Genomic DNA, 14,755 nt, shown 5'->3' with positions numbered 1-14,755 from the left:
ATTCAAGTTAAACTTTATGACGAAACAGTATGCACGAAAACGATTACATAGTGCATTCTCACATGCAATTTTCTAGAATTATATTTTTTGATCGGATCGGCGTTTTTATTATTCCATAGTGTCACGTAACGTGTTGCTAATGAACTATAAGTAACATGTAAATAATAAACGTATTAATATAATATATTTATTATTAAAAATAAGTAATTTACAGTAACATATTAAACTAGTGTAATTTACGCCCACCAAATGGTTTGCGCGGGAGTCATAGCTCCACAGAATTTGGCACAAAGTTTAGCTTTGAGTTTGGCTTTTAAGGGAACATATTGGAATGGCATCAGTCCGCAATTTGGGAGGCAGTAAGGGGCCTGTAAATTGTTTTGAATAAGAAAGTAAAGTTAAATGAATTAGACTTACCACTACAACTGCGAGCACAAACAAGAGAGATAAGATTAAAAAGTGCCTCATTTTGTATACGATAAAAATTGAATGATTCAAGTGTGGAAATGCGGGGTTTTTATAGTTGGAAAGTGTTTACCCGGAGCTCCCAAACGTGTGGTAATTCTCAACAGGACATAAAAAATTCTATTAAAATTACGTGCTGATTAAAGCTAAACTTGAACTTGACTTTTAGATGGAAACAAATTACGTTATGTATTATTGAGCGGGTACGTTGACTCGAAGGAAGTATGTATGAGTAAGCGAAAACATTAACCCACTGCCAATAACACGAAGTAAAGCATTTACATACGGCAATAGCTTGCAAAAAGGCCGTGGTTTATTCCTGAGGGAATTTAATCGAATGAAGACGTATCCCTTTGGGTTACATTTCCAGGTTACTTTGAGTTCTATGAATATCTGCGCCGTGTCTCTACACTACTTGCCCAGCACAACGGACCTCTGGAGACTTCAGTTTATTTAGTTGCCTTGGCCTGTCGTACCATTTTCCGAATACGAGAAAGGAAAACCTTCTTCGCGTATTGGTCGCTTATGGCTTTCAGCATAACTTTGCCCTCACGCTAAGAGTTTTTATATTTTTAAATTACAGACTCAAAGGTTGTTCATTCGGTCCTGTTAATATTATTTTACTCGGGCCGTCCACAATTTGCCCAAACATTTTTTTTAATTTAAACTAGGCATCAGCAGTTCAATTTTTTTTAATACTGAGTCCAGGTCTTGTCCTTGTGTCTATTTTTCATATTTTGAAGAAAAATTATAAAATAATAATAATAATAATAATAATAATAATAATAATAATAATAATAATAATAATAATAATAATAATAATAATAATAATAAATAATCACACAGAAATCAGCCTTTAGTATTAAACACTTTATATTATTTTTATTTAATTAATTAGTGTTAAGTCTCTTCATAAAAAAAAAAAAAATTATTATTATTTTAAAACAATCGATGTTTAAATGTTTTCAGCAAAAAAAACGTAAAAATACTTCTTATAGCAGACTAAGTATTGTAAGTATGTGTACAGATATTTAGGGACATAGGTATTCGTAATAGTTAGCATAAGAAACCAAAATTTGTTGGTCAACTTGCTCTATTTAAGTGTTATAGTTTTAAATTAATACATTTTTATATTTACTTTGATTATTATTATGAAAGTTTCGTAATGTATCACCACTTACGAGTAAGTAACGTAAGTTGAATTAATACTTTGGCTCAAAAAATTACTGAAGCAGAGTGTAAAGACGTGTGAAGGAAGCTACATACATTTTTTTAATTGCTCAAAAAATTTGAAATACCTAGTATGAACTTTTAAAAACGAAAAATACTTAAGTTCTGTGAGGCGGTTTTCATACAGTTTTAGCGACAAGTGAAATTTTCCTACACTTTAATAGCTTTAAACCAACTGAACACTTTCGTATAAGTAACGTCTTAATCTTTTTTTTTTGTTGGTCTGTAAAATAGATAGTTTTACAAACTTATGATTAGTAATGAATTAGGTGTACCTGTTTATAGATGACGTACTTACACGTACGTTTTTTTTCTTGTTTAAAAAGACCAAAAACTTATATTCTTACGGAACCATTAGATTAGAACTTATTTCAAATAAAAACAATTTCCTCTGTTTAAATTCATTTAATAATGCTTATAATAAAAAAAGTTTTTTTGTATGTAGTGAGTTTTTTTTATATTAGTTTTATGTATTAATCTGATGCCAATATTATTTCTTTATTTATTTTTGTAAAATAATAGCAGTAATAAAATTGAAAATCACGGAGCACAACAGATTTAACAGAAAGCTTGAATAATCTTAAGTGAAATACAAAGGAAGTATTATAAAAGCAATTGCTGTAAAAAGTTGGTAATAAGAAGCTTTTTCGAATTATTTAAATGCAAATAATAAATAGCACAAGAGGAGCTAACCCGGCGCATCCACCATTTTGCTTCAGTAATGAAGGTTTTCTACTTATAATAAAAGTCATAAATAGTGCAACATGAGCATGTAACTTTGTCGTTTTTACAAATTCAAGATAAAATAAATATATACATTGACACAAATTTGCTTTAATTTGTGGAACTTTGGATTATTGACCTTTTTAAAATAAATGTGCCATTTTCTCTAAGTATGCACTCAGAGCAATTAAACTACCGGGTCACGCGGTTTAAAATTAAGCAAGTGAATTGCTGGTTTACATTTTTATACCATTCGGCTTCAGAATTACACAATTAATTCGTTGTAAATAAATGGCTACGGAAGCTTTTTTTTTAATACTTTCTAATTGCACGCATGTACCAATAAGCCGCAGAGAGTAATGAGAATACTTTGCAACTGGATGTTAAAATTTGCTACCAGGCCACACATTTTAAAAATATAAAAATAAAAATACTGTTAACATTATTTTTAAATTCTATCAAGATTTACTACATTATACGTGTAATATATTAACAAAATGTGCCACTTGGACTTGCCGCAGTCGTTACACACTCTTGAGTAGACTTATCACGTAATCGTTTTTCGTTCCATGCAGCGCCTCTTTCAGTCCTAAATTGCACGTACCTACATCTTTATTTAAACCGCGAACACGCCTTAGGACGTGCTGATAAAATACATTTAAACCCTACAATTTAATTTTTGCTTTCGTTCTTCCCCAATTTATTTTCATTACTGAATTGGTTAAATCGAGTTTGAAATAAAGACAGTATTTCTCCAAGGAGCTGAACGCAGTTGTGTAAAAGCTACCAGCTTGCAAACGCAAAATGCTGCAACTACAACATTTTATACTTTACCTTAACTTCCCTTAAACTGCTAACCGAACCCCATATACCTGCCCACCTACACTTTAGTTATACAAAACCAATAACAAGCATTTAGTGTTTTATGTACCCACATAAAGAGAGGCTTGTGCAGACTTTGATTTACCAGAATACAGAGCAATTTGAATTATACACACATGATCAGCGATAGATTGAAAATCCAATCGTGCGTTTTGTAAAAGACACATGTCTTTGACAGATCGATTTCCCTTGCAATGCATGTGTAAGTTCCATATGCTAAGATTCACGCAAGAAGTTCTTGAACTTATTTGCTTTTATTAAGTTAATTTGCTCGGCAGATGGCATTTGTATTTTGTCCCCGCTTTGGCAATTTCTTCGGATTTCCTTGCCTCCAGTTTCTTATATAAAAAGAAAAACGGCTGAAAGGCGAGGACACGTCGGGTCAGAGAGGACGGAAGAGTTAAAACAGATGACTTGACAAGTCAGAATGCGTGTTTATTGAGTGGCGGAAGTGATCAGTAGTTTGTCCACGTTTTTAGTCGCGTCGCCATTACCCTTCTGCTATATACTGGTGTCTTTATTGGGAACTTCCCTCATTTTTTTTCATCCTTAAACATTTTTCACATTTTCCGTGACTACGAACATTTTACGTATTCAGCGGAAATGATACGGCGAAATTGACTTTACTTATGTTGTATTTTCTTATTTTTTAACGTGTTCTAACTCTGAAATTTCGAGCTTGGTATTCCAACACTGTATGCCCATTTATTTATTTGAAGGAGTGAACGCCAAAGCTCTGACTGCAAATATTACAGCGTAAAAGTTCAATATTTTCTAAAGAAGCAGTTATTCCCCACCATCTGTACAAAGGAACAATACACTGATCTCGCAGATTAATATCAAGGATTTTATAACTAGTCAGTTTCTTCCTGCAGCTGTAGTAACGGTTGGGTGTTTTTGTTACAAATCAATTTTTATATTTTTTTCTTATTTACTTGGAATAATAATTAACACCGCAATTTAGCATTTTGTAGTATTTGGATGTAGTGTACAGAGTTGTGAACACTTACAGCTTTTAAGTTTAGTTCTTTTCCAAAGAAAGGATCTTCACTCTTTTATCTTATTACAGTTTGGCACTACGTCATTCCTTTATAACCCAAGCGGCATCGGTTTCTTTAGGGTGGTGCTTTGAACTTGGATTGCACGAAACAACTAGATTACAGTTTTACGCTGTGAACAGAGCTGTTATCAAAAACGTGACACTGCACAACGTATGTGTTACTTGAATTTGATTACATAGTTTGTTGCTTTGGTGTTGAAATCTTGAGAACTCTACGATCACTATTTGAGTCCTGGATAAAATTTAAGAAAATCTTTACACGTTTCTGCCTTCGCACATTTTAATCGCAATACGTTTAATAAACTACAGTAGTAAGTAGCAAGCAGTAAATAAAATCATTGAAGTTTCTGTTGTAAAAGAATTAGTTTTGTTGGCAAATGTAGTAATAAACTTACTACAAAACCAACATTGATTTGAAATTAATTTTAAGGGCCACATCTTGGAACACTCCATACTTTTTCCACTGTAATACTTTCTTCTTTCGCAAGAGTAATGTTCATTATGTAAGACGTCTTAAAATAAGGTATTACTGGGGTAATATCAAACAAAATATCAAGTGGGAATACTGAGCAAACTCAACAAAAAGCTGTGCACGTTTTTGCAGGATTTAGTTTTATAGAACAACTAACAGGCCTCGCTACGAACCTGCGACACTTGTCGAATACTGAACGCTTTCTTTAATGGAAATATACATGAGGATATAAAGAGCGAAGTAGAGGTCGCGTCAATTTACAAATCACTTCGGCCCAAATTAGATCACGCCACCATTATCAACTTTTACAGCGTCTCACAAAGTTTTACTGGTTACTTAAATGCCTCACGTAGATGTGCTCTGACCGCTCCCGGAACGACCAAGCCAAACCAGCACAAATTACACTATAATTAAGAAAACTTCGTTCAATTAGAATCAAGTTTTATTGCATTCTTATAAAACATAATAAATAGCTAAAAAGCTTCAGGAGTTGTAGTTTCCTCAGGTGTCGGGGTTGTAGGTTCTGCGGTTGTAGGTGCAGGAGTGGTGGTTTCAGCTTGTCCTAAGGGATTACCCAGCCATGGGTACACTTCCGGGCATTCTACACACGACATCATGTATCTGAGATCGCCGTTGGTATTTCGAAGTGGACAGTTCCTTGGGTTATCACAATCTGCGGTTCTTTCCGGAACGTCAGTTTTAAAATCGCTCGCGGACACAGGGTTTTTGGTCCAGTCGATCACTTGTTTCAGACTTACGAGGAACACATCGTTGAGTTTAGCCAACTCATCTAAGAATGTTTTGAATCCTTCATAACTGTTATCGGTGAAACGAAACCACGACGAAGGCACCATCAGTGATAACGGGGCTTTTGTAGTGGAACGTTCACGTTCTATTTGAGATAGCAGCCACTGGGCAATTTCCTCAGCTGTCCCGCTAAAATACTCATAAATAGTTATAGTGAATTAAGCGCGTTTTAACATACTGGAAGTTACAAGTATTTAGAGAGTTGCATTCAAGGATGCCATCCGTGCTATTTCCTTGAATGTTAATTATTGGGGCAACCCAAAAACCGGCATGGGGGTCTTTTGGGCATGTGGTACCCGTTCGGCACTCTTGTGTGGAGAGGTAGTCAAGCGTATACGGGAACATCATAGACGTGCTTCTGGACGTCCATGAGCTGTCGTATGCTACTCCAGAGGCAACGTACGCATTGACTGAAGCGTCACCTTGCAGTTGAAGTTGGGGCGTTCTAGCGCCCACAATATCCTCAATGGGAATGTTGGCAAAGTGGGACATGAGAATGCGCTGACCCTCAAATTCTTCCCTTAACACGTCCTCTGAAGCTTTCAACCAGTACTCTGCCGTGCTGTTCTTGCTACAATAATTATATAAATAATCCCAGTCGGAAGTAGTATTTAGTACAAATCCTACGTTATGGAGTTTACGCCGATTTCAAACCCTTGAACGTACAGTTCTTGGACTCTCCTATAATCGGTATACTCATGTGGTACAAAAAAAGTCGCACTGATGGGATTGCCATCGGGATTTTTCCGGTCAAACAGCAGTGGTTTCCAAACATCGGTGAAAATGTTATTGACCACGGCTTCGTCAAAAGTCAGAGTGATCAGCTAGCAATTAGTAAAAGCATGTGTGCAAGGTATTCTAACCGTTATCTCAAGCAGCTACCTGTGGTGCGTCTCCATCGAGAGGCGATTTTGTTGAAGAACAACGGCAGTTATCTCCAATTTTGCACTTTTCATCTGAACATTTTTCAGCGTCTTTTATGGACATGGACTGAGCCAAAACGGCCCAAGTACATAACAGGATAACCGTTGTAGTTTTCATAGTCGGAATTTTTTAAACAGCTTCAACAGAACTGCTCTAATCAGTCCAAGTGTAACTTATAAATCAAAAACTATTATCTCTCACGAGAAATCTTTGCTCTTAAAATTTGATTATGAGATAATGATGCAATGTGGCCATGATAACATTGTTTTGTCACTAAAATTGTCGATCAAAACAATAATTCAAGGAAATTTACGTATATATCTTTGGATTCTTGGCGACTTATCTAGCCTGTTACAGGTCCATATTTAACTTGTTCAGTCTTGCATTTTTGTCATAGAACCGCTAAATCTACGACTTTCTACAAGAGTAAGTCTTGTAAATGTGTAAATTGAAGACACTCCAGTATTTTTAGAAGTATGGCAAACAACACACTTGAATTTAATTACTTTAAAATTTCACGTATGTAGAAGATTGTTCTGGAACTTTTGATTTGACATAGAAAGGTCATATCAAAAATTTAGACAAATTATTTCATTTGTTTTTTAACATAGTCTTTTTGTAATTCTATACACTTTCAATAACAATGTATTATTTTTAATTTTTTTACGATGATTTTTTTCCAAGCCTTTCGCTTATTCTTAGGTATACATACTTATACTTTTACTTGATCTTATGGAAAACATTTGCGTAATTTTTTAGGTCGTCTACTGGGAAGATGAGGTTTTATAATTGTTTACAAAACAATGAACCAATCTTTACAATTTAGCTAAACGAACATATTTTTTTATAGCTAATGAAATTATTTGTATTTCTACAGCTGTTGGTAATAAAAACAAATAATTTCATGTTTACGATATAGCGTGCACTAGGGTTTTTGGAAATTTTGATTTTTTTAAATAAAACTAGTTTATAGATAATATGTCTTTAATTTAAATTTCACCAAAAATTACACAAGAAACAATAGGATATCGAAATTTGGGTGTGGCTCGGTATTATTCTCCCAATGGATTCCCTTTCCAGGGATACGTTCGTGGACACCGAACACAAGAATTCATGTACCTTTCGCTCCCATCCAAAAACCTGAGAGCACAATTAACAGGAGTGCACTCTGCAGATCTTTTGTGTATTGGGGTAACGTATTTTGTAACGGAAACTGGGTTCTTGATCCAATCAATAATATCTTGGACCGATACAAAGAAGACATCACTTCTTTTTGACATCTCGTTTAAAAATAAAGTAAAACCTTCCAAACTGTTATCGGTAAATTCAAACCAATACGAGTCTAGCCGCAAAACTAAGGGTGCCCGATTTTGTGCTGTTACTCGGTCAACTTCGTTAATTAACCAATCGGCAATTTCTTCAGCGGTTCCTCTAAAAATATGATTATTTATATTCTCGTTTCGTTTAGTAAAGCGTGAGACTTACTGAACTAAACAGGTTACCAGAGAGTTACATTCGACGTTGTTGACACCTCTAATATTGGTGATAGGAGCTATCCAAAAATGCTCGTGTGACTCCTTTGGGCAATTAATCGTAACTAAACATTCTTGAGTAGACAGGTAGTCTAGCGTGTAGGGAAGAATAAGTTTGTTAGAACTTGTAGGCCAGGAATTATCATATCTAAGTCCAACTTGTTTATATGCGTTTATTGTTAAGTCTCCTTCAAATTGCAATTGTGGTGTTCTACCACCTCGAATATCCTCAGCTGGAATGTTAGCAAAGTGCGATATAATTTGCCGCTGGCCACCGAACTCCTCAATAAGGTCATTAAAAGACGCGTGCCGCCAGTACTCTTGAGAAGAGTTTTTTCTAAAACATTTTACATAAAGTAAATTGTGCTTAAAAACATATATTTTAGACTATTAGACTTACGTTATTGAATGGACACCAATTTCGTAACCACGAAGATACAGTTTTTGCACTAATTCATAATCTGTGTACTCGTGGTTGACGTAAAACGTTGCCCCGATCGGGTATCCATCGGGATTTGTGCGCCCAAAGAGCAGATGTTCTAAATAGTTATGATAGAGTGTTGTAACAATAGATTCACTCACTGTTATAGCAATTAGCTGTAAAAATAATTTCAATAACTTTGACTTCGTCAAATATGAGTACAAACTTGTGGAGCAGGATCTTCGACGTTGTTGATTGGGTTAGTTGTAGAAGAACAGCGACAATCGTCTTCAACTTTGCAGTATGTGCTTTTACAAATGCTTGCATTTTTAAGGGAGGGAAGTCCCCCAACAAAGCAAACAGCACAGACGAGAAAAATTATTATTTTCATGATTTCTTAGCTTTAATATACGTGGTTCGGAAAGTAACTATTAATTTTTTACCGTGCAGTTTAATATAAATGGTTGCCTCAAATCAGATAACACAAAGCTCGTCAATCAAAAGGGACAGGAGAATTAAGTGTTCTTAAAATTACAACAATAATCGCAGGAAGCTATTTGATAAAGGTTTTAATGTTTTTCCTAAAACTATTTCAAATTCGTCAAGTCGTTGACTTTCAAATACAAACAAGATTATTAAACATTGCGTGGTACAAAAAGTTTGATCAATAAATCGGTAACGTAACACAATTTATTAAAATTTTTTAATATGATATTACAAAATTGCTATCCTTTATTTTTTGGAGATATTATGGTCTCATGGATGCTTTTTGTTTCTATATGTCACTAACATGTTATTATGATCTAAGAAAATTTTTATAACAAAAGAAAATTTGCACTCTGCATTCAAATGAGCGTATCTTTTTTGTCATTTGTTAAACTTAACGTTCTAAACTGTTGTTTTGTTGTTTTCTAAAATTGAACACATATTGCAAATCTTATTTTACCGTACACGTATGTACTGATAAACAATAAGATAAAGATTATGGGCTAAGAAAAGTATCATCACTCATCAGCTTCGTTTTTTGAGGAAACTGATCCTTAAGTATTAGAAAAATGCAATACACATGTACGTAATGTTTAGATAGATACTTGAAACGTTTTTCTAGAAGAAAAGATCAACTAAATCTCTCCAGTTTTATTTACGTAAGATTTGATAAAGAAAAAAGACTTTTGCAATTTAATTGATAAGATAGCAAAATTAATATGGCTAGATGTAATGAAGCATGCATATAAAATTGGTTAATTTTTTAAAATAATTGAGATTTTTATTGAAATTATGATCGTTCACCGAGCTTTCATCTTTGCAGTGCTTTTTGTGTTTTGTTAATGTTTTCTTCTTACTCATTTTAATACCTAGTTGTACCTACATTTTTCGTTATTGCTTAACATCCTTTTTGCTCATCGTCAAGATGATCTAAATCTTATCAACACTATTGATCACAGCGGAAATAGATGTCAATTTATCAATCAGTAACCAGAGTAATTATTAGTTTTATATCACCTATTTCCTTAAGTTTTCTGGTATCGTTATTATTGCAAAATATTGCAACGCACTTGAAAAGATAATTATTTAGATTATATTGTTTAGAAACTTTATCAACTTGCGCTACATTTTTAGATTTTTTAGTTTTGCCGAATTTTTGTGTAATGAATCAAATCTACTAGTCAAAACATATTTTTAGTGCGCTGACTTGCTAGAAATTAGAGAGTTTTCATGAATGACTATGTCTGTTGACTAGGGCTTTAATAACAAAACAAATCTTATCTAAATTTTTCCTGAACGATTGGAGTTAAAATGGTTTAACCTATACCTTTATATTCAAAGGGCATCATCTAAATGAATTTTTACCTTTGTAGTAGAATTGGTAGTAGATATTTCAAGTAAGTTTTGCAACGGTGCTTATATTTTTTCAAACTTTAGGTTATTAAAATTTATGATAAAACTCTGTTCAAACTATATAATAAAATAGAACAAAGTTCAAAGAAATTCTGATATATTCAGAAGTTAGTTCAGACAATTCAGTCTGTATACCTATTGCTGAGACAACACTTGAACAATGTATTTTCCTTGCACGTATGTTACTCTTAAGATGTTATCGACAGCAATTAACCTATATCATTTCTGCTTAATTTAATGCAACTTAAGTGGGTACGATAGCACAAGAATGCGAGATAAATCTTTTGTAATTCAAAGGAAACAAGTGATTTTATCAGACTATGCGAACAATATAAATTCAAGATCATCAGTTTAAATCTAAGTCAATCATAATTATGAAGGCGTCAGTATTAGTTCTGCTTTTTTCTGCCTCAATTTTTGCCCATTCTTCGGCAAGTCCAGCAGAAAACTGTCTAGTAGACAAATGTAAAATTGAAGATAACTGTCGCTGTTCCAGTGCAATAAATCCTATAAATGACGCGGAGAATTTCGCTCCCCAGGTAAAGTTTTGCTAAGTGGTTGAGTGTTCGTAACATAATTTTTTATTTAGCTTATAGCAATAACCGTCAGTGAATCGGTTGTGCAAACGTTGTACGAGAATTACCTCAAACCTTTGTTCTTTGATAGAAAAAATCCAGACGGTGGCCCTATAGGGCTCACGTTTTATGTGCCTCACGAATACACTGACTATTCCTTGGTTCAAGATTTATACGTTCGTGGCTATGAAATTGGGGATCACTCTATAACGTAAGTTACATAATCATTATAGACACGTTAGCGTGATAATTCCTCTTAGGAAGGAACCCAACCAAACATACTGGCGCGAGGCAACATCTGACGATCTAATAGATGAGTTTAAGGGACAAAAAATAATTATTTCGACCTTTGCTAACATTCCATATGAAGATATCGTCGGGGTTAGAACACCCCAACTTCAGTTAGAAGGGGATATAACTTTCAGTGCTTACGAACAGTCTGATCTCGGCTATGACAATTCTTGGCCAACATACGCACAAGAACGTATTCTACCATACACACTGACGTATGCTTCGACACAAAAATGCACAGTGACTATCAAATGTCCAGAAGAACAACATTCTGGTTTTTGGGTGGCACCAATTACGAACATAAAAGGTGTCAATGGAACGGAATGTAATTCGCTAGCAACTTGTCTCGTACAGTAAGTTTCTTCCAATTTTGCTATTATTTTAAAAAAACTAAACTCAGGGGTTCTGCTGACGAAATTGCGGATTGGTTGTTTGATCAAGTCAAGCTTTATCGAGACAATAATCGCGCACCTATGACGCTGCGACTGGACTCCTACTGGTTCCTCTTCACAGAAAATAGTTACGAAGGATTCACCAAATTTTTAGACAAAATTGCACAAGAATCCGATGTGTTTTTGGTGTCTGTTCAAGACATTCTCGAATGGATTAAAAATCCTGTAGGATATAAGGACTACAAGACTCCTGTTCACGACGACAGGACTGCAGATTGCTTATCGGTTAATTGCAAACTCAAAAATATTAATAACGAAGATAGGTACATGAAAAGCTGTGTGCCTTGCCCTGAAGTTTATCCCTGGAAGGGCAACCCTCTTGGCCAAGGGTAATATTGGCACCAGAATATCAATATTTAAAATCTGAAGTTTATATAATTATCGCATTTAGTGTAATTTCGAAATTTGCAACAAACAAATAAAGACTGTTTTGTCCTAATTTCAATTAAAGTTTATGAAATCAGCACAAATAAGGTGTGATGACAACTGAAGAAAAATCATTAGTTGTTGCAAACTAGTGAAAACATGTTCAAAAATAATAAGAATTATTTAAAGATCGAGAATCAGGGTTGGAATTTGGACTTGTTTTCAAAACACTCAAATGTCCTATCAAAATGTTGCTGATCGTCGTTATCTCAACCTTGTTTGATTTAAAAACCTATACAGCGTACAATGTTGTAGTAACTATATTGTACAAAGATTTTTCTTATTTTTAATCGACTCGTTTTACATATTATTGTGTTGGAGCATTAAATACGCAAAAGGGCAATCAAGGCAACTGTCCTTATTCAGCAAAAGCTCTTTACTTGATCTATTGATCAGATCTTCAGGATTATTATAAGAGTTTTCAAACGGTGGCACTGTAGCTTTTCGTTTTCAACATGAAGCCGATCAGGTGTCTAATGAGTAATGATATTATAGTAGATGCAACTTATCCTTCTTAATTCTCGTGTAAAATATCGATCGATGTTCCGACGATTTTAGAAAGTGTTCAGATTTCCTAATTTGTAGGCGCTTAATTATGTGTACGGGAAGCATTCTGAAACTTTTTTGATCTGCAATAATTACATAACTTGAGAAAAAGATAAAACCCACGAAATTTTTCCGTTATCGTTTGGCTTGATAGACGGAAATTCAGTTTGCTGATTTTATAATCTATAGAATAATTTGTTTGAACTTGGTTGTTTCTGGAACTCTTCGGTGCAGCAGACAATGCTCGTTGATTATTTTTTTCGATATAAATAAATAAATAAAACGGAATATTCTGAATACTAGATCGATAACAGTTTAAACGAAAAATTTTTGGTCGTCACAACCAGGAAGCCGCGGTTAAACTAGTGTCAATAGTAAAATGTTCTCATTTCGTTACAAATTTACTGCAAATATATTAACTGATGATTGTTTCTTTTTCTGTTGTATTTTTAGGCTTAATAGAGAGCATGCAGCGTTGTTTGTTGCATATTTCATACTTGGTACAAGGCGAAATTATAATGAAGTTGTAAGTAAAGTCACCAAAGACCTAATGAAAGTGCCGCCGCATCAAAAGTAAAAGAAATTACGTAACTTTTATAAGATAAAGTCACTCTCATGTTTTTTTCATGACTTTGCCGTACTAAGGTCGCATAACAGTGTCGTAAAAAATAGAGGTGATATAAATTTGGGAATACCATTGAACTAACGCTACGTAGGCCACTGAATTTATAAGAAAAGTTGGTTAGCTTACATGACCCATTCGTATTCATTTATTTCTCTTAGGGCTTCAGCATCAGCATTTATTAGGTTGTATTTTACTATTCACACTGCACATTTGTGAATTAAGTAGAAATTTATTTCAAAAATGGTGCATGTTCCCATTATAACAAAACAAATTAATAACTAATGTGCTCATATTGTGGCCTTTGGATACGTTCATAACGCTCACGGTGTTGATAAATCATAGGTATTTGTTGTTTGGAGGTGAAATCAATAGGCAAATACGATGACGTAAAACGCACAAGGTACAAGCAAAACATATTCAATTTATGAAAGCTACCCTTTTATAAAACAGCCTCAGCAACTACAAAGTTCGGGAGGGTTACAATGATTCATTGCTTCCCAGTATTTTGATGAATCATGAAGTGGATGTCTAATGACAAATTGATTACGGCATCGTTTCAACATTTGGCAAAGCACAAACAAAATCGAATATAATGAAGTCAGTGGAAATAAATGTTTCACTATGTATTACTAAAAGCTATTCTGCTAGTCTGGTAAGTTATTCTGTTGTTCTGAACATTATACGCCGCTCAGAATCACATCTAACGACTGCTAAAAATTAATCGTATTTTTGATTAATACATTACATTTGGTTTTATTGTCAGAACTTGAACTACACTTTTTTTATTATTTGTGGCACAAATAAACCAAGCATCATTTTAAAATTTGTATTCACCTCATCTACGTATTCTTTTTTACTTTCCTTAATATTCGAACATTGCTTTCTTTTTATTTGTCAGTACTGTAACATAACAATAATGTATTTGGTAAAACGGCTACGTGTTACATCAAACATTAAATTTTACTGTTATTAACTAGAGGGTGCTGTAGTACATGTATCACATAATTGAAAAAGCGAATTGCCTTTGTCGGTGCAGCAAGTAACAAAAATCATTTAAAACTCACATGTGAAATGGAACCAATTGCCAAAGTATTAGGGGTGTCAGATACTTACTCTTTTTAAGAAAAAGTGAAGCGTTGCGCCAAATGGATTTCATTGGAGCTCAACGACTTTCACAAATTTCCAAAGTTTGCGAGAAACCAGGCAATCCAGAGATAATTTGCCAATCCCGTAATAACTTTGCTTTAGTTCTATATAGCAAGAAACTTCCATGCTAGGGCACCACAATTCTTTTAAATATATGCTCCTAATTTTTTTAAATTAGAAATTCGATAGTGTTTTTATGAACACACCTGTAATTAAATAATACCGCCGGGAAAGTTTCAGAACAATAAATTTTAATTATACGCGTTACAATATTTAGTC

At 34.0% G+C, this 14,755-nt stretch overlaps 3 protein-coding genes and 1 long non-coding RNA gene across 4 annotated transcripts; 1 reads left to right on the top strand and 3 right to left on the bottom strand.

Annotated features, from left to right (window-relative positions):
* Positions 1-173: 173 nt before the first annotated feature.
* LOC135266366 (uncharacterized) lies at positions 174-1,137 on the bottom strand. Its single transcript, XR_010334376.1, has 2 exons — positions 418-1,137; positions 174-368 (listed from the first exon to the last, which is right to left on the bottom strand). It is a non-coding gene; the product is annotated as an uncharacterized LOC135266366 (long non-coding RNA).
* Positions 1,138-5,294: 4,157 nt separating this feature from the next.
* Positions 5,295-6,703, bottom strand: Cda6 (chitin deacetylase 6). Its single transcript, NM_001110435.1, has 4 exons — positions 6,522-6,703; positions 6,267-6,463; positions 5,818-6,210; positions 5,295-5,768 (listed from the first exon to the last, which is right to left on the bottom strand). The coding sequence occupies exons 1-4, from the start codon at positions 6,678-6,680 to the stop codon at positions 5,306-5,308; spliced, it is 1,212 nt and encodes a 403-aa protein (NP_001103905.1). The 5' UTR covers positions 6,681-6,703; the 3' UTR covers positions 5,295-5,305.
* An 891-nt stretch (positions 6,704-7,594) lies between these two features.
* Positions 7,595-8,913, bottom strand: Cda7 (chitin deacetylase 7). The gene is made up of 4 exons (NM_001110542.1): positions 8,743-8,913; positions 8,496-8,692; positions 8,049-8,432; positions 7,595-7,994 (listed from the first exon to the last, which is right to left on the bottom strand). Exons 1-4 carry the CDS (start codon positions 8,905-8,907, stop codon positions 7,616-7,618), a joined length of 1,125 nt encoding a protein of 374 aa, NP_001104012.1. The 5' UTR covers positions 8,908-8,913; the 3' UTR covers positions 7,595-7,615.
* Positions 8,914-10,776: 1,863 nt separating this feature from the next.
* Cda8 (chitin deacetylase 8) lies at positions 10,777-12,076 on the top strand. Its single transcript, NM_001110436.1, has 4 exons — positions 10,777-10,954; positions 11,005-11,201; positions 11,251-11,634; positions 11,682-12,076. Exons 1-4 carry the CDS (start codon positions 10,790-10,792, stop codon positions 12,064-12,066), a joined length of 1,131 nt encoding a protein of 376 aa, NP_001103906.1. The 5' UTR covers positions 10,777-10,789; the 3' UTR covers positions 12,067-12,076.
* The last annotated feature ends 2,679 nt before the right edge of the window (positions 12,077-14,755 follow it).

This window comes from Tribolium castaneum, chromosome 5 (genome assembly GCF_031307605.1).
Source record: "Tribolium castaneum strain GA2 chromosome 5, icTriCast1.1, whole genome shotgun sequence".
Classification (NCBI taxonomy): Eukaryota; Metazoa; Arthropoda; class Insecta; order Coleoptera; family Tenebrionidae; genus Tribolium; species Tribolium castaneum.
The sequence above is the reverse complement of the archived record's forward strand: the minus strand, read 5'-3'. Positions and strand labels throughout refer to the sequence as shown.

Excerpts from the sequence above, each read along its gene's own strand:
- Cda6 (NM_001110435.1), bottom strand. The coding sequence starts at position 6,680 with ATGAAAACTACAACGGTTATCCTGTTATGTACTTGGGCCGTTTTGGCT. Across the intron at positions 6,464-6,521 it reads TCGATGGAGACGCACCACAG|CTGATCACTCTGACTTTTGA; the intron begins GTAGCTGCTTGA and ends ACTAATTGCTAG. Across the intron at positions 5,769-5,817 it reads CTAAATACTTGTAACTTCCA|CGGGACAGCTGAGGAAATTG; the intron begins GTATGTTAAAAC and ends TGAGTATTTTAG.
- Cda7 (NM_001110542.1), bottom strand. The coding sequence starts at position 8,907 with ATGAAAATAATAATTTTTCTCGTCTGTGCTGTTTGCTTTGTTGGGGGA. Across the intron at positions 8,693-8,742 it reads TCGAAGATCCTGCTCCACAA|CTAATTGCTATAACAGTGAG; the intron begins GTTTGTACTCAT and ends TTATTTTTACAG. Across the intron at positions 7,995-8,048 it reads CTGGTAACCTGTTTAGTTCA|AGGAACCGCTGAAGAAATTG; the intron begins GTAAGTCTCACG and ends TCATATTTTTAG.
- Cda8 (NM_001110436.1), top strand. The coding sequence starts at position 10,790 with ATGAAGGCGTCAGTATTAGTTCTGCTTTTTTCTGCCTCAATTTTTGCC. Across the intron at positions 11,202-11,250 it reads ATTGGGGATCACTCTATAAC|GAAGGAACCCAACCAAACAT; the intron begins GTAAGTTACATA and ends AATTCCTCTTAG. Across the intron at positions 11,635-11,681 it reads CTAGCAACTTGTCTCGTACA|GGGTTCTGCTGACGAAATTG; the intron begins GTAAGTTTCTTC and ends AACTAAACTCAG.